The following is a 17,102-nucleotide window of genomic DNA, read 5'->3' on the forward strand; positions in this document are numbered from 1 at the left end:
CAGCTCTTTTTTAATAAAATTTATTAAACTAATTTACGCCAATGCTAACAGTAGACTAATAATCAACCATTCCTTAAGCCAATCCTTTCCAATTCAAAGATCTGTTAGACAGGGCTGTCCCTTATCCCCATTTTTATACATCCTTTGTCTAGAACCCTTTCTAGAATCTATTAGGTCAGACCCATCTATCAAAGGAACAAAAATCCCAGGACCCATCCCGGTAGTCAAAGTTAAGGCTTATGCCGACGACACAACATTTTTTCACTCCTCTGAAAATGATATTAATAACATAGTTAAAAAGTTTACAATTTTCGGCCATGCCAGTGGTTCCAAAATTAATATAAATAAATCCTCAATAATGGGTGTAGGGAAGTGGACATTTAAGGAAATTTATTCTTTTAAACTTGTAAATAAAATCAAAATATGTGGTATAGAATACAATAGTAACCCTTTTTTCTTCTGTGAAGATCAGTGGAAAAATATTATTATTAAGGCATCCAATATAGTTAACATGTACAAGCACACAGGTTCTACTATTTTTGGTAGAGCCATCCTTATAAACAATCTGGTCATCCCAAAGATAGTCTATTTAGCCAATATTATAAAACCCCCTACAAAATACATATTTCAATTAAATAACATAATTAGAAGTTTCATCTTCAAAAACACACTTAAAAACATCAAACATACTACAATCATTCAAAACAAAGAGGATGGGGGGATCAATTTACAAGACATCAAAACTAAAATATGCGCACTCAGATTAAAATTCATAGGTCAAGTAGTTAAGAACCCAGATGATTTCCCCCTTACAATATACTATTATGGTTTGTGATTAAGCAATTTAATTCCAATACAAAACAACACTCCACACTATTTTGGTACAAACTTACATCCTTTTTACAGATCCATTTCAAGAACTCTTTCTGGAAATGAACCTTTAATACACAATAAATATAAAGAAATATACACAACATTAAAAAAACAGTTACAGGAAAATTTAGCTATTAGGATTAAATGGGGAAAAGATTTAAATATAACAGATTTTAAAGACACTTTTACTAACCTTCATAACAAATACATTGCAACAAAAGCTAAAGAAATATCTTACAGACTTATCTTTGGGATGACTCCATTTTCAAAGAAAAAACCTGGTGTAAAATATTGTAAATTTTGTCAATCTGTTAATGGTGACAATGAAAAGCATTTATATCTAGAATGTTCTTTATTTAGTAATGTTAGAAATACTGTAAGAGATTTATTAGAAGGAAATTGTGAAACCAATGTGAATATTAATTTATCTATTCTCTTAAATAAGTTACCTAAAACTAAACACAAGATGATACATAATTTCAACCTAATAATTGTATCAGAATACAGAAACTTAGTATGGAACAGTAGACTTAAAGCTGTGTACCATAATGCCATTTTTAACCCTAATGATTTAGAAATAATATATAGAAATATAGTTGATTTTAAAATTGAACACTATAAAGGCTAACCCCAAATGTAATTTTACATTGACCCATTGTATGTACATATGTTACATATGTTACATATTAAATTAAGGTATTTATTTATTTATTTATTTATTTTCTATCAATGAATTGGTAGATTCCATTTGTATCATACATTATCAACTTACAAAGTCTTTTTAAACAATGAAGAAAATAAGTTTGAATGTATGGGTGTGTGGTTTTGTATAAGTAATAACTATTAAAAATTTGCATGTGTATATATTTAATACATCATTTATTTGCTTTAAAACTATAATTACTAAAAATTAGCTATAAACTATTTATTAATTTTTTTTTCTAACAAGAGAGACAATTAGGACTGGAAGATGCAAGGTGGAAATTTCTTTTGGTTACATCCCTTTGACCAAATTAATAAATTTTCAAGACAACCCAAACAGGACAGGATTTCATGAAAATGGACCAAATGGACTACTCAATTGTTAAAAAATAAAACAGAAACGGAAAAAAAAAACCAAAAAAAAAAACCACTATTACAATAAATAATAATAATAATAAATCTAATCTTAAAATGAGTTATATGCCAAAATGAAATAATTTTTTAAGCTCTTCATACACATACTTACTTTGAGCTCTGTACTTTAATAGAAACCAAATTGCTTCATTATATGTACATTTTTGTAACTCTAGCAGACCCCAGAGAATTCCTAAGGACAAAGGATGGAGGTCCTTTGTCTTAGGTTCTTAAGGGAAAAATTGTTGCAAAAATAATGTAAATAAAAATGAATGCTAATAACTCATAAGTCTAAAAAAATATATATATATATAGTTTGGCAATACTTATTTTAAGGAACATTTTCAAAAATTTTTGTGAATGTTTTTTTCACTAATTTCTGGACATTTGCTGTCATCATTTTATGGACCGTTGCTGTCACCTTTTTCTTTGACCGTTGCAGTCACCTTTTTCTGGACCTTTGCTGTCATCATTCTATTGGACCTCTGCTGTCATCATTTTCTGGACCCCTTGCTGTCACCATTTTATAGATCTTCGCTGCAGCCTACTCCGCGATCATACTGAAAATCCTGGAATATGACTTTGATAAAAATGTCTTTTTTTTTTTTATGAAATTTTCCTTGTGTTATTATTAATTTAGAATGATGTTTTGTGTGTTTTCTTTGAGGGGAAAAAAATGTAAAAAAAAAAAAAAAAAAAAAAAAAAAAAAAAAAAAAAAGCCCAATAAAGAGGCCAAGAGCCCGAAAAAGAGGCAACGCCCAAAAAAGAGGCAAAAGCCCAAGGATTCCTAGGATGTACTAAGCTAGACAACTGAAGTCAAAAGCTAAAAAGCTGAGGTTTCCTAAAAAAAAAAAAAAAAAAAAAAAAAAAAAAAAAAAAATTAATTTTGTTTAAAACAGGACAACTTCCAAAAAATTTCAACGAGGCATATATTACACTATTAGCCAAAAAAACAACAGATAACAGTTCTCCAAGTGACTACAGGCCCATCTCACTACTCAATACAGACTATAAACTGCTGACAAAAATGATTTTTAAACGACTTAAACCCTTCATTCCCCAACTCGTAGGACAAGACCAATACTGCACCCACCCCGACAGGAGTATTGATGGAATGACACATTTCATTCGAGATTTTATCATGTACAGTCATGAAAAAAACTCTAGCGTTTCCTTGTTATCTGTAGATCAAGAGAAAGCTTTTGATAGAGTCAGCCATAATTATCTCTTTAAAGTATTAGAAAAATGTAAAATCAGCTTTTTTTTAATAAAATTTATTAAACTAATTTACGCCAATGCTAACAGTAGACTAATAATCAACCATTCCTTAAGCCAATCCTTCCCAATTCAAAGATCTGTTAGACAGGGCTGTCCCTTATCCCCATTTTTATACATCCTTTGTCTAGAACCCTTTCTAGAATCTATTAGGTCTGACCCATCTATCAAAGGAACAAAAATCCCAGGACCCATCCCGGTAGTCAAAGTTAAGGCTTATGCCGACGATACAACATTTTTTCCCTCCTCTGAAAATGATATTAATAACATAGTTAAAAAGTTTACAATTTTTGGCCATGCCAGTGGTTCTAAAATTAATATAAATAAATCCTCAATAATGGGTGTAGGGAAGTGGACATTTAAGGAAAAATATTCTTTTAAACTTGTAAATAAAATCAAAATATGTGGTATAGAATACAATAGTAACCCTTTTTTCTTCTGTGAAGATCAGTGGAAAAATATTATTATTAAGGCATCCAATATAGTTAACATGTACAAGCACACTGGTTCAACAATTTTTGGTAGAGCCATCCTTATAAACAATTTGGTCATCCCAAAGATAGTCTATTTAGCCAATATTATAGAACCCCCTACAAAATACATATTTCAATTAAACAACATAATTAGAAGTTTCATCTTCAAAAACACACTTAAAAACATCAAACATACTACAATCATTCAAAATAAAGAGGATGGGGGGATCAATTTACAAGACATCAAAACAAAAATATGTGCACTCAGATTAAAATTCATAGGTCAAGTAGTTAAGAATCCAAATGATTTCCCCCTTACAATATACTATTATGGTTTGAGATTAAGCAATTTAATTCCAATACAAAACAACACTCCACACTATTTTGGCACAAACTTACATCCCTTTTACAGATCCATCTCAAGAACTCTTTCTGGCAATGAACCTTTAATACACAATAAATATAAAGAAATATACACAACATTAAAAAAACAGTTACAAGAAAATTTAGCTATTAGGATTAAATGGGGAAAAGATTTAAATATAACAGATTTTAAAGACACTTTTACTAACCTTCATAACAAACACATTGCAACAAAAGCTAAAGAAATATCTTACAGACTTATCTTTGGGATGACTCCATTTTCAAAGAAAAAACCTGGTGTAAAATATTGTAAATTTTGTCAATCTGTTAATGGTGACAATGAAAAGCATTTATATTTAGAATGTTCTTTATTTAGTAATGTTAGAAATACTGTAAGAGATTTATTAGAAGGAAATTGTGAAACCTATGTGAATATTAATTTATCTATTCTCTTAAACAAGTTGCCTAAAGCTAAACACAAGATAATACATAATTTTAACTTAATAATTTTATCAGAATACAGAAACTTAGTATGGAACAGTAGACTTAAAGCTGTGTATCATAATGTCAATTTTAACCCTAATGATTTGGATAAAATATATAGAAATATAGTTGATTTTAAAATTAAACACTATAAAGGCTAACCCCAAATGAAATTTTATATTGATTTATTGTATGTACATATGTTATATATTAAATCAAGGAATTTTTTTTTTTTTTTTTTTTTTTTCTCAAGGATTCCTTTATTTTCTTCCAATGAATTGGAAGGTTCCATTTTTATCATAAATTATCAATTCACAAAGTCTGTTTAAACAATGAAGAAAATAAGTTTTGAATGTATGGGTGTGTGTGTGTTTGTATAAGTAATAACTATTAAAATTTGCATGTGTATGTATTTAATACATCATTTATTTGCTTTAAAATTATAATTACTAAAAATTACCTATAAACTATTTATTAATTTCTTTTTTCAACAAGAGAGACAATTAGGACTGGAAGATGCAAGGTGGAAATTTCTTTTGGTTACATCCCTTTGACCAAATTAATAAATTTTCAAGACAACCCAAACAGGACAGGATTTCATGAAAATGGAGCAAATGGACTACTAAATTGTTAAAAAAAACAAAAACACTATCACAATAAATAATAATAAAAATAAATAATGAATTTAATCTTAAAATGAGTTATATTCCAAAATGAAATAATTTTGTAAGCTCTTCATACACATACTTACTTTGAGCTCTGTACTTTATAGAAACCAAATTGTTTCATAATATGTACATTTTTGTAACTCTAGCAGACCCCAGAGAATTCCTAAGGATATAGGATGGAGGTCCTTTGTCTTAGGTTCTTAAGGGAAAAATTGTTGCAAAAATAATAGAAATAAAAATAAATTTTTAATAACTCATAAGTCACTAAAAAAAAAAAAAAATAATAATAAAAAAAAATAATTTTTGGGAATACTTATTTAAAGGAACACTTTCCAAATTTTTTGTGAATGTTTTTGGACCCTTGATGTCATCAATTTCTGGACATTTGCTGTCATCATTCTATGGACCTTGGCTGTCACCTTTTCTGAACCTCTGCTGTCATCATTTTATTGGACCTTTGCGGTCATCATTTTATTGGACCTCTGCTGTCATCATTTTCTGGACCCCTTGCTGTCACCATTTTATGGATCTTCGCTGCAGCCTACTCCGCGAACATACTGAAAATCCTGGAATATGACTTTGATAAAAATGTCTTTTTTTTATAAAATTTTCCTTGTACATTTATTAATTTAGAATGATGTTTTGTGTGTTTTCTTGGAAAAAAAAAAAGGAAAAAAAAAAAAAAAAAAAAGAAGCCCAATAAAGAGGCCAAGAGCCCAAAAAAGAGGCAACGCCCAAAAAAGAGGCAAAGAAAAGAGGCAAAAGCCCAAGGATTCCTAGGATGTACTAAGCTAGACAACTGATGTCAAAAGCTAAAAAGCTGAGGTTTCCTAAAAAAAAAAAAAAAAAAAAAAAAAAAAAAAAAAAATTCTAAGCTATTGGTATACAGTCAATTAGATGTATTCTGATCCACTAGGCTACAAAAATGAATAGGTCTGAAGGACTGAACGGAAGTAGAGGTGAAGGAAGAATTAAGGCGCTGCTTCGACTGTGACATCCAAACTTACGGCACTGACATATCAGACAAATCAAAGCCAACTGAACACGGGGCCCAAGTCTTGTGGCTCAATCAAATCTTCCTACCTTCTGGGAATCACGTACCCTGGAGTGGCGGTTTAGCAAAGAAATGAAATGGACACCCAACGGACTCCGGACAAGATTCACAACCCGTTGCTGTCCACACTAACAACAGAAAACGAAAATATATTTTCCTTGTATTTAGATGCTAATGTTTGATCATTGATGCCAGGGCCGGTCTTCTAATTGTAAATTATTAAATTAAACTATTATCACTTATATATAATAACAGTCTTGGAAATCTCCTGAAATTGCAAAATATACGAAAAAGTCCTTGAAATCTCCTGAAATTGCAAAATATACGAAAAAGTCCTGGAAATCTCATGAAAACTCATAAAAATCTCCTGAAACATTGACAAAATTGTCATTTTGAGGTGCATCCCACACGCGATTTAAAAAAAAAACGGCATTGGCAGCTTTCTTTTCAAATTTATTGCAAAGACGAATGTAATTTCTAATTTAAAAAATCTTAATTTTGACATTATGCTTATCCCCGCCCAGACTGGGCCCCACGCAATCCGTTTCGCATAGGGCCCCCGCAATTGCAAGGAACGGCCCTGATTGATGCCTTCAATATTTCTGTGCTATTAGATTTCCAACACTTTCTATGTTAGTAAAAAATGTAACCCTAAGGCCTCTGTTCTGTTATCTTTATACATGGAAAAACAACAACAAAAGACAAACCACAGACTTAGTGTAATATCCATTGCGTACGGTTGGAGGCTGTGTAAACCATTACTTGTAACTCGCTCCTTTCACTACCATAAAAAGGGCCTACCAAAAAAAAAAGAGGAACCTAACTACTGAGATTTAAAAAAAAAAAACAACAAACAATTGAAAAAGCAAAGTAAGTATAATTACCGAAAAACTTAGATTAAAAAAAAATGTGTCATAATTTTTTCACGAAAAGGGAGACAATCGTGTAATTTTTAAGCTGCGGTAAAGTCCTCTCCTTTTTAAAAAAATCCGTAAGAATTTGAAAGAAAAAAAAGCGTGAGATGAGCAACTCAAATAATTAATGAATCAAATAATTAATAAATTAAAATGATATATTAGTAAATTTTATAGTTTGAATATTTTAAAATAGAAAAATTTCTTCATTTTAGGGAGTGTTCTATACCCAAGCAAAATGATAGAGCACAGTGTTGATTAAGGGAAGGAACTGAGATAAATCGTACATTTGTATTAATTTGCATAGGTGATGTCCCTTCTTCTTTACATATTATTAGTTATACACTTAATATAAGCTTTTTAAATATTTTTTTTTTAAAGTATTTTTTTTTTTATATTCTTGTTTCTTTATTTATTTTCTGCCTTCGTGTCCCTTTCTTTCTTTATGTATTTCTGTCTCTCCTATTCTTTCATTGTTACATTAACTGTTTGTCTTTTTTTAAATCTTTTTTTTTTTTTAATAATTATTTAAATTACATAGCTCTTTCTTTCTGACTTCATGACATCTGTTGTCACTTTAATTCTTTTCTTGACCTCTTTATCTTTTTCTTTCCTAATTTCTGTCTTTATTATCCCAACCCTTTGTTTTTTTTTTCTTTCCCTTATATTGCTATTGTAATTTTTTTTTTTTTTAGTAGCATGTAATTCCGCTTTAAGCATATTAAATCTCAAAGTAATAAATAGCTTGATTGTTAGATATAAGAAAGGTGTGTGTAAATCATTTTAGGGATATGAGCGTATCAATTGTAGATGTGTATCTTATCTTATAGATTACTTTGAAGGAAAAGATGATTACGCCCTACGCATTTCTTTCAGGTGTCAATCTAGTCATTAATGATAATCAGTGACATAAACTCTGCCAAGTCGTTTGTTTTCCTGTCTGATTCAGGCAACCTGTTCCACTCACTTATGGCACTAGGGAAGAAGGAGCACTTGCACGACTTTGACCTAGCACATGGAATAAGAAATGTGCCTCTATGTGTAGATCTACACGCTGTGTTTACACACTTGTGTAGCTTGGACAGTTTACAGACAGGGGAAGAGAAAGGGGGTAGGTTATTATTACTTACCTGTTCTGGCTCAAGTCTGCACCGTGTGGTGTCAATGTGTATTTTAATTTTAATATTGGGTCTTAATAAATGATAAGTATCAGTTGACGGTGTCACCTATTTGTCAGCAGATTGAGATTTTTTTTTTGGCATCTCTCCAAGTAAAAGGTAAAAAGCCTACAAAATATTTTAACTTCCCTGTACCTACCTACTCATTTCTAATTTAAGCTTTTGTTTGTTGTAAGTCTAACGGAATTAAAATCTCGTTGTAAACTATGAATTTCCTCTTTATAATATACGTTAGTGTTTGTGATTTATTTAAAGGTATTTTATATAGAAGTTAAATGTGGACTTATTATTCAAGTTTATGATTACCTTTTTTCAGTTTTGTCAATGTGTGTCTATATCCGGGATCATGTTCACCAATAGGCACCATTTACCGCAACACAAAGATGTATACATTTAACCAGGTAAGGACTATTTAACTATAACGATATAATAAATAAAATGTTAACACGAAGTCCACATATTATTAAACATTAAACAAAACATTAGGGTTTATATAAAAACATATTTTAAAATGTAACAAAAACAAGAAATTGAAAAGCTATTTAACGTTGGTTCACAAAGGCAGACCCCGAATGCGATGGATTGATGATGTAGAAGCGGATCTGAAGCAGCTTGGGGTCAGGGCGTGGAGACGAAAGGCCCCAGGAGAGATCTGAATGGAAGGATGTATTGAAGCAGGCCAGAGCCCTCCATGGGCTGTAGCGCCACTGGGATGGATGGATGGATTTAACGTCGGTTAGGAGAATATTAGAATCTGTGGACTCTGTTTGGGGCCCCCCTCTCCGAAACCAAACATAAAAAAAACTTAGAACGGATGCAAAATAGAGCCGTGAGATTTATGACAAATGAATATTCACTAGAGCAGTGTTTCCCAAACTGTGTTCCAAGGAACCCTAGTGTTAGAACCATCATATGCCCTATAGATCGCAAAGTCTAAAAAGAGAATTTTACATTTATATATTGTAAAAAAAAACCTTTGTTATTATTTACAGAGTATGGCTTGGTGGTGGATAATTTTCACCTTAGGAGCAGCCTCGATGGAGACATGCCCTGAAGGGACATTCACTGTCCCATCAGACGATTTTTGCCAGCCGTGCACTGTGTGCTCTGAGCTTGGTCAGTATGAAACGCAACCTTGCGAGCCTGAAAACGACGCGATATGCTGCCCCATGGCCAGTATGATCCTGGCGAAACAAGATGATGCCCAGGGCCAGTGTGAGCACGAGTCTTCTCAAAAAGGCTTTTGTTGCTATCTGCTTTCACAAGTGACCAACAGCGCTGTCTTAGACACAACACACGCAACTGTAGGTGAGTATGTATGTACGTATGTGTGTATGTATGTATGCTTGTATGTGTATACGTGTTTATGTGTGTGTGTATGTGTGTGTGTGTGTATATGTGTATGTCAAATACTCATTAGAGCTAAGGGGCGACTTAAAAATCCTGAAATTCAAAACTCAGTCTTCACCGAGATTCAAACCAAGGTCTCCTGGTTTGAAAGCCAAGCGCTTTTACACTCATCCAGCGCGCCCCAAATGCAATGAATTGCAATTACAAAAATGAAATCATCAAAAATCGTTCCGGTCGAAGCCCGGATCAACATAGACCGCGGTTACCGCTGAGGTGTCGCATGGTTTTGAAAGCGAAATATATGCTACTGAGTCACACCATCAAAATATTAAGTTAGCGGAGCACGGTAATTGGAACATGGAATGTATGGACTCTCTATTAATGGGGTAAACTAAAGGAATTCGGAGGCACGGTGGCTAAGTGGTAAAGTGCTTAGATCCCGGGTTCGAATCCTAGTGAAAAAAAAATAGGATTCTTAATTTCGGAATCGTTAGAGTGCCTCTGAGTATACAACTATAGATTTAGGGAAAAGTAGAAGCAGTTGGTCGTTGTGCTGGCCACAGGTTGACACTCGTTAACCGTGGGCCACAAAAACTGATGACCTTTACCATCATCTGCTCTATAGATAGCAAGGTCTGAAAGAGGAATTTAACTTTACATTATAGGAACTTACACAATTAAAAAATATGTTTGTTTGTAAAATGTTTTACATGTTTCGGATGTTCCTTCAGGGTTGAAGATAATGACTTCCTAGTCCAAACCTCCCGCAGGACGACGGGGGATGGGAGCAGGGTTTGAACCCTGGACCATCAATAAATCTGAACCACAGTCCAGCGCGCAAACCGCACGACCAGGCAGCCATCAATGGGGCATCTTTGGCCTCTCAGAAGTTAGGCGGATAGGTAGAGCAGAGACTACAACAGAAGAAGGTCACGAGACCGGGATACAGTGGCGATGAAATGAGCCATCAACTTGGTGTTTGGTTTTATTGTGACCTATATGGTTGTGATGGTTGGACACTGAACACTGAGGTGTTTGGTTTTATTGTGACCTATATGGTTGTGAAGGTTGGACACTGGACACTGAGGTGTTTGGTTTTATTGTGACCTATATGGTTGTAATGGTTGGACACTGGACACTGAGGTGTTTGGTTTTATTGTGACCTATATGGTTGTGATGGTTGGACACTGGACACTGAGGTGTTTGGTTTTATTGTGACCTATAGGGTTGTGATGGTTGGACACTGGACACTGAGGTGTTTGGTTTTATTGTGACCTATATGGTTGTGATGGTTGGACACTGGACACTGAGGTGTTTGGTTTTATTGTGACCTATATGGTTGTGATGGTTGGACACTGAACACTGAGGTGTTTGGTTTTATTGTGACCTATATGGTTGTGATGGTTGGACACTGAACACTGAGGTGTTTGGTTTTATTGTGACCTATATGGTTGTGATGGTTGGACACTGGACACTGAGGTGTTTGGTTTTATTGTACCTATATGGTTGTGATGGTTGGACACTGGACACTGAGGTGTTTGGTTTTATTGTACCTATATGGTTGTGATGGTTGGACACTGGACACTGAGGTGTTTGGTTTTATTGTGACCTATATGGTTGTGATGGTTGAACACTGGACACTGAGGTGTTTGGTTTTATGGTGACCTATATGGTTGTGATGGTTGGACACTAAACACTGAGGTGTTTGGTTTTATTGTGACCTATACGGTTGTGATGGTTGGACACTGGACACTGAGGTGTTTGGTTTTATTGTGACCTATACGGTTGTGATGGTTGGACACTGGACACTGAGGTGTTTGGTTTTATTGTGACCTATACGGTTGTGATGGTTGGACACTGGACACTGAGGTGTTTGGTTTTATTGTGACCTATATGGTTGTGATGGTTGGACACTGGACACTGAGGTGTTTGGTTTTATTGTGACCTATATGGTTGTGATGGTTGGACACTGGACACTGAGGTGTTTGGTTTTATTGTGACCTATATGGTTGTGAAGGTTGGACACTGGACACTGAGGTGTTTGGTTTTATTGTGACCTATATGGTTGTGATGGTTGGACACTGGACACTGAGGTGTTTGTTTTTATTGTGACCTATATGGTTGTGATAATTGGACAATGGACACTGAGGTGTTTGGTTTTATTGTGACCTATATGGTTGTGATGGTTGGACACTGAACACTGAGGTGTTTGGTTTTATTGTGACCTATATGGTTGTGATGGTTGGACACTGGACACTGAGGTGTTTGGTTTTATTGTGACCTATATGGTTGTGATGGTTGGACACTGGACACTGAGGTGTTTGGTTTTATTGTGACCTATATGGTTGTGATGGTTGGACACTGGACACTGAGGTGTTTGGTTTTATTGTGACCTATATGGTTGTGATGGTTGGACACTGGACACTGAGGTGTTTGGTTTTATTGTGACCTATATGGTTGTGATGGTTGGACACTGGACACTGAGGTGTTTGGTTTTATTGTGACCTATATGGTTGTGATGGTTGGACACTGGACACTGAGGTGTTTGGTTTTATTGTGACCTATATGGTTGTGATGGTTGGACACTGGACACTGAGGTGTTTGGTTTTATTGTGACCTATATGGTTGTGATGGTTGGACACTGGACACTGAGGTGTTTGGTTTTATTGTGACCTATATGGTTGTGATGGTTGGACACTGGACACTGAGGTGTTTGGTTTTATTGTGACCTATATGGTTGTGATGGTTGGACACTGAACACTGAGGTGTTTGGTTTTATTGTGACCTATATGGTTGTGATGGTTGGACACTGAACACTGAGGTGTTTGGTTTTATTGTGACCTATATGGTTGTGATGGTTGGACACTGGACACTGAGGTGTTTGGTTTTATTGTACCTATATGGTTGTGATGGTTGGACACTGGACACTGAGGTGTTTGGTTTTATTGTACCTATATGGTTGTGATGGTTGGACACTGGACACTGAGGTGTTTGGTTTTATTGTGACCTATATGGTTGTGATGGTTGAACACTGGACACTGAGGTGTTTGGTTTTATGGTGACCTATATGGTTGTGATGGTTGGACACTAAACACTGAGGTGTTTGGTTTTATTGTGACCTATACGGTTGTGATGGTTGGACACTGGACACTGAGGTGTTTGGTTTTATTGTGACCTATACGGTTGTGATGGTTGGACACTGGACACTGAGGTGTTTGGTTTTATTGTGACCTATACGGTTGTGATGGTTGGACACTGGACACTGAGGTGTTTGGTTTTATTGTGACCTATATGGTTGTGATGGTTGGACACTGGACACTGAGGTGTTTGGTTTTATTGTGACCTATATGGTTGTGATGGTTGGACACTGGACACTGAGGTGTTTGGTTTTATTGTGACCTATATGGTTGTGAAGGTTGGACACTGGACACTGAGGTGTTTGGTTTTATTGTGACCTATATGGTTGTGATGGTTGGACACTGGACACTGAGGTGTTTGTTTTTATTGTGACCTATATGGTTGTGATAATTGGACAATGGACACTGAGGTGTTTGGTTTTATTGTGACCTATATGGTTGTGATGGTTGGACACTGAACACTGAGGTGTTTGGTTTTATTGTGACCTATATGGTTGTGATGGTTGGACACTGGACACTGAGGTGTTTGGTTTTATTGTGACCTATATGGTTGTGATGGTTGGACACTGGACACTGAGGTGTTTGGTTTTATTGTGACCTATATGGTTGTGATGGTTGGACACTGGACACTGAGGTGTTTGGTTTTATTGTGACCTATATGGTTGTGATGGTTGGACACTGGACACTGAGGTGTTTGGTTTTATTGTGACCTATATGGTTGTGATGGTTGGACAATGGACACTGAGGTGTTTGGTTTTATTGTGACCTATATGGTTGTGATGGTTGGACACTGGACACTGAGGTGTTTGGTTTTATTGTGACCTATATGGTTGTGATGGTTGGACACTGGACACTGAGGTGTTTGGTTTTATTGTGACCTATATGGTTGTGATGGTTGGACACTGGACACTGAGGTGTTTGGTTTTATTGTGACCTATATGGTTGTGATGGTTGGACACTGGACACTGAGGTGTTTGGTTTTATTGTGACCTATATGGTTGTGATGGTTGGACACTGGACACTGAGGTGTTAGGTTTTATTGTGACCTATATGGTTGTGATGGTTGGACACTGGACACTGAGGTGTTTGGTTTTATTGTGACCTATATGGTTGTGATGGTTGGACACTGGACACTGAGGTGTTTGGTTTTATTGTGACCTATATGGTTGTGATGGTTGGACACTGGACACTGAGGTGTTTGGTTTTATTGTGACCTATATGGTTGTGATGGTTGGACACTGGACACTGAGGTGTTTGGTTTTATTGTGACCTATATGGTTGTGATGGTTGGACACTGGACACTGAGGTGTTTGGTTTTATTGTGACCTATATGGTTGTGATGGTTGGACACTGGACACTGAGGTGTTTGGTTTTATTGTGACCTATATGGTTGTGATGGTTGGACACTGGACACTGAGGTGTTTGGTTTTATTGTGACCTATATGGTTGTGAAGGTTGGACACTGGACACTGAGGTGTTTGGTTTTATTGTGACCTATATGGTTGTGATGGTTGGACACTGGACACTGAGGTGTTTGGTTTTATTGTGACCTATATGGTTGTGATGGTTGGACACTGGACACTGAGGTGTTTGGTTTTATTGTGACCTATATGGTTGTGAAGGTTGGACACTGGACACTGAGGTGTTTGGTTTTATTGTGACCTATATGGTTGTGATGGTTGGACACTGGACACTGAGGTGTTTGGTTTTATTGTGACCTATATGGTTGTGATGGTTGGCCACTGGACACTGAGGTGTTTGGTTTTATTGTGACCTATATGGTTGTGATGGTTGGACACTGAACACTGAGGTGTTTGGTTTTATGGTGACCTATATGGTTGTGATGGTTGGACACTGGACACTGAGGTGTTTGGTTTTATTGTGACCTATACGGTTGTGATGGTTGGACACTAAACACTGAGGTGTTTGGTTTTATTGTGACCTATACGGTTGTGATGGTTGGACACTGGACACTGAGGTGTTTGGTTTTATTGTGACCTATATGGTTGTGATGGTTGGACACTGAACACTGAGGTGTTTGGTTTTATTGTGACCTATACGGTTGTGATGGTTAGACACTGAGGTGTTTGGTTTTATTGTGACCTATATGGTTGTGATGGTTGGACACTGAACACTGAGGTGTTTGGTTTTATTGTGACCTATATGGTTGTGATGGTTGGACACTGGACACTGAGGTGTTTGGTTTTATGGTGACCTATATGGTTGTGAAGGTTGGACACTGAACAATGAGGCTGAAATAAGAATTCAAACCTTTGATTGTAAATGGAACCGAAAACTGTTGGGTATCACATAACAAAGCCATGCTTTGTCCTCCTTTTGTGATCCTTTTTGTCCTCCTTTTGTCCTCCTTTTTGTTGTTTTTTTTGTCCTCTTCTGGGTGTGCTTTTTAAAAGTTTTTTTAAAATCTTTTCATTTCAGACCCTGATGTAGTAGAAATTACAGAGACCACAAAGACCACAGAGACCACACGGACCACAGAGAAAAGTACAACTTCCAGTTCATTCTGGAGTACAGTGTTGAAAATTCTTTATGTACTGGCGACCTTTGCACTCATAGGACTTTCTTACTGGATCGTACACATTTCATCTGCAGGAAATAATTGAATCCAGACTACATTATAACCTAAAATGAAACTTTTGACATTTACAGCTAGTAGCAGCGCTTTGATATACAGGGCCGGCTTTACTATTACCGAGCCTAATTGAATGGATGCTTTATTATAGACCTCTCTTCAACTTGTTTTTCTTACAATTACAATTATTTCTATTAATTAGATCAATAAATCAACATTTGTTATACAACATGCATAGGAACTCAACTCAAGAAAACATTAAGAAACTGGAACAGACACAAAATAGAGCAGTGAGATTCATAACAAACGAATATTCACATTTGACTAGAGTAACACCTTTAGTTAAATCACTAAATTTAGAAAGCCTTCAAGACAGAAGACGCAAAAGTAAAGTAGCAATTTTACATAAAAACACTGAACCATAATCTTCAAATACAAAAACAAAATTTAATAAAATACTCTGAAAGACACAAAGATAAAGGCACATTCCTCGTCCCATATGCTAGGACAAATTTGTACAAATACTCCTTCTTCCCTAGTGCTATTAGAGCATGGAATGGGTTGCCTGAGCTAGCCAGGAAAACCAGTGACTTGGCAGAATTTAAGTCATTGGTTAATATGCATGACTGAATGCATGACGCGTAGGACGTAATCATCTTCTTTTTTGAAGTAACGTCTGTATTATATAAGATAAGATAAAAATATTTTTTTAACTGCAGGAACATCAAGTACACCCTTTTATAGTCTTAAGACTTATTATTGAGATCTATTAAGTTTAAATCAACAGCTAGGCCTATATGGATCAAAAAGCATTAGAGTAACCAACTCTAGAAAAAAAAAAACTTAATCCACACCCTCTCTGACCATAAAGTAAATAGACTGTGTCCAACTGATTTTAACAATGGTCAGCTAGACATACACATGACCACATGTAGGCCTAGTGTACTGTATGTGTGTAGTCGATAATACTGTAAGACTACCCTGCATTAAGCCTTATGGAATAGTGTTTGCTTAATGTGGAGAGGTCAGGCAAGAAAATAACACACTGGCGTGGCTAGTCAAGCATGTTCGCAGATATATCTTTACACTAAAATAGTTATACACCCTCCTGCCCAGAAAGTAAATAGAAAGTGTGTCTAACTGATATTAACAATCTGGCCAAATAGACGTACACGTGTAGGTCTATATAGTGTACTGAGTGTACAGTCCATAATGACAAGATCACCCAGTTTTTTTTTTCCTTGCGCGTTTAACGATAATGAAATAGTGTTAGTTGTATTTTTAGTGGTCAGACAAGAAAACAGCACATCGGCATGGTTATAGTCAAGCATGTATTTTACACTATGAAATAGCTATACAGGTCAAATGTTTTAAAAACTCAAACGATTTCGTTTCTATTTCTTTGGATACTAGATTTAAATTTTAAATTCTAAATATATATTATTTAATGAGATTTTAAACTTTACCAGTGTCAGGTTCTTGTGTTCTTGTATTTATCAAATTATTATTATATATTTCAAATGCGAATATGTATTAATATTAAATATTATTTCAATTTGTATTATTGTTATTATGTTCTGAACTTATAATATTTTGGCTCAAGTTCAGCCTGACAAGCACATCA

At 35.2% G+C, this 17,102-nt stretch overlaps 2 protein-coding genes across 2 annotated transcripts in view; both read left to right on the top strand.

Annotated features, from left to right (window-relative positions):
• Positions 1–17,102, top strand: part of LOC129922336 (uncharacterized) — a 101,596-nt gene that overhangs the window by 38,713 nt on the left and 45,781 nt on the right. The window lies entirely within an intron of this gene.
• LOC129922338 (uncharacterized) lies at positions 8,480–17,037 on the top strand. Its single transcript, XM_056007988.1, has 4 exons — positions 8,480–8,497; positions 8,715–8,799; positions 9,391–9,706; positions 15,325–17,037. Exons 2-4 carry the CDS (start codon positions 8,782–8,784, stop codon positions 15,507–15,509), a joined length of 519 nt encoding a protein of 172 aa, XP_055863963.1. The 5' UTR covers positions 8,480–8,497; positions 8,715–8,781; the 3' UTR covers positions 15,510–17,037.

Source organism: Biomphalaria glabrata, chromosome 13 (assembly GCF_947242115.1).
Source record: "Biomphalaria glabrata chromosome 13, xgBioGlab47.1, whole genome shotgun sequence".
NCBI lineage: Eukaryota > Metazoa > Mollusca > Gastropoda > Planorbidae > Biomphalaria > Biomphalaria glabrata.

Coding starts and splice junctions, on each gene's coding strand:
- LOC129922338 (XM_056007988.1), top strand. Junction 9,707..15,324: donor CACAACACACGCAACTGTAG/GTGAGTATGTAT, acceptor TTTTCATTTCAG/ACCCTGATGTAGTAGAAATT.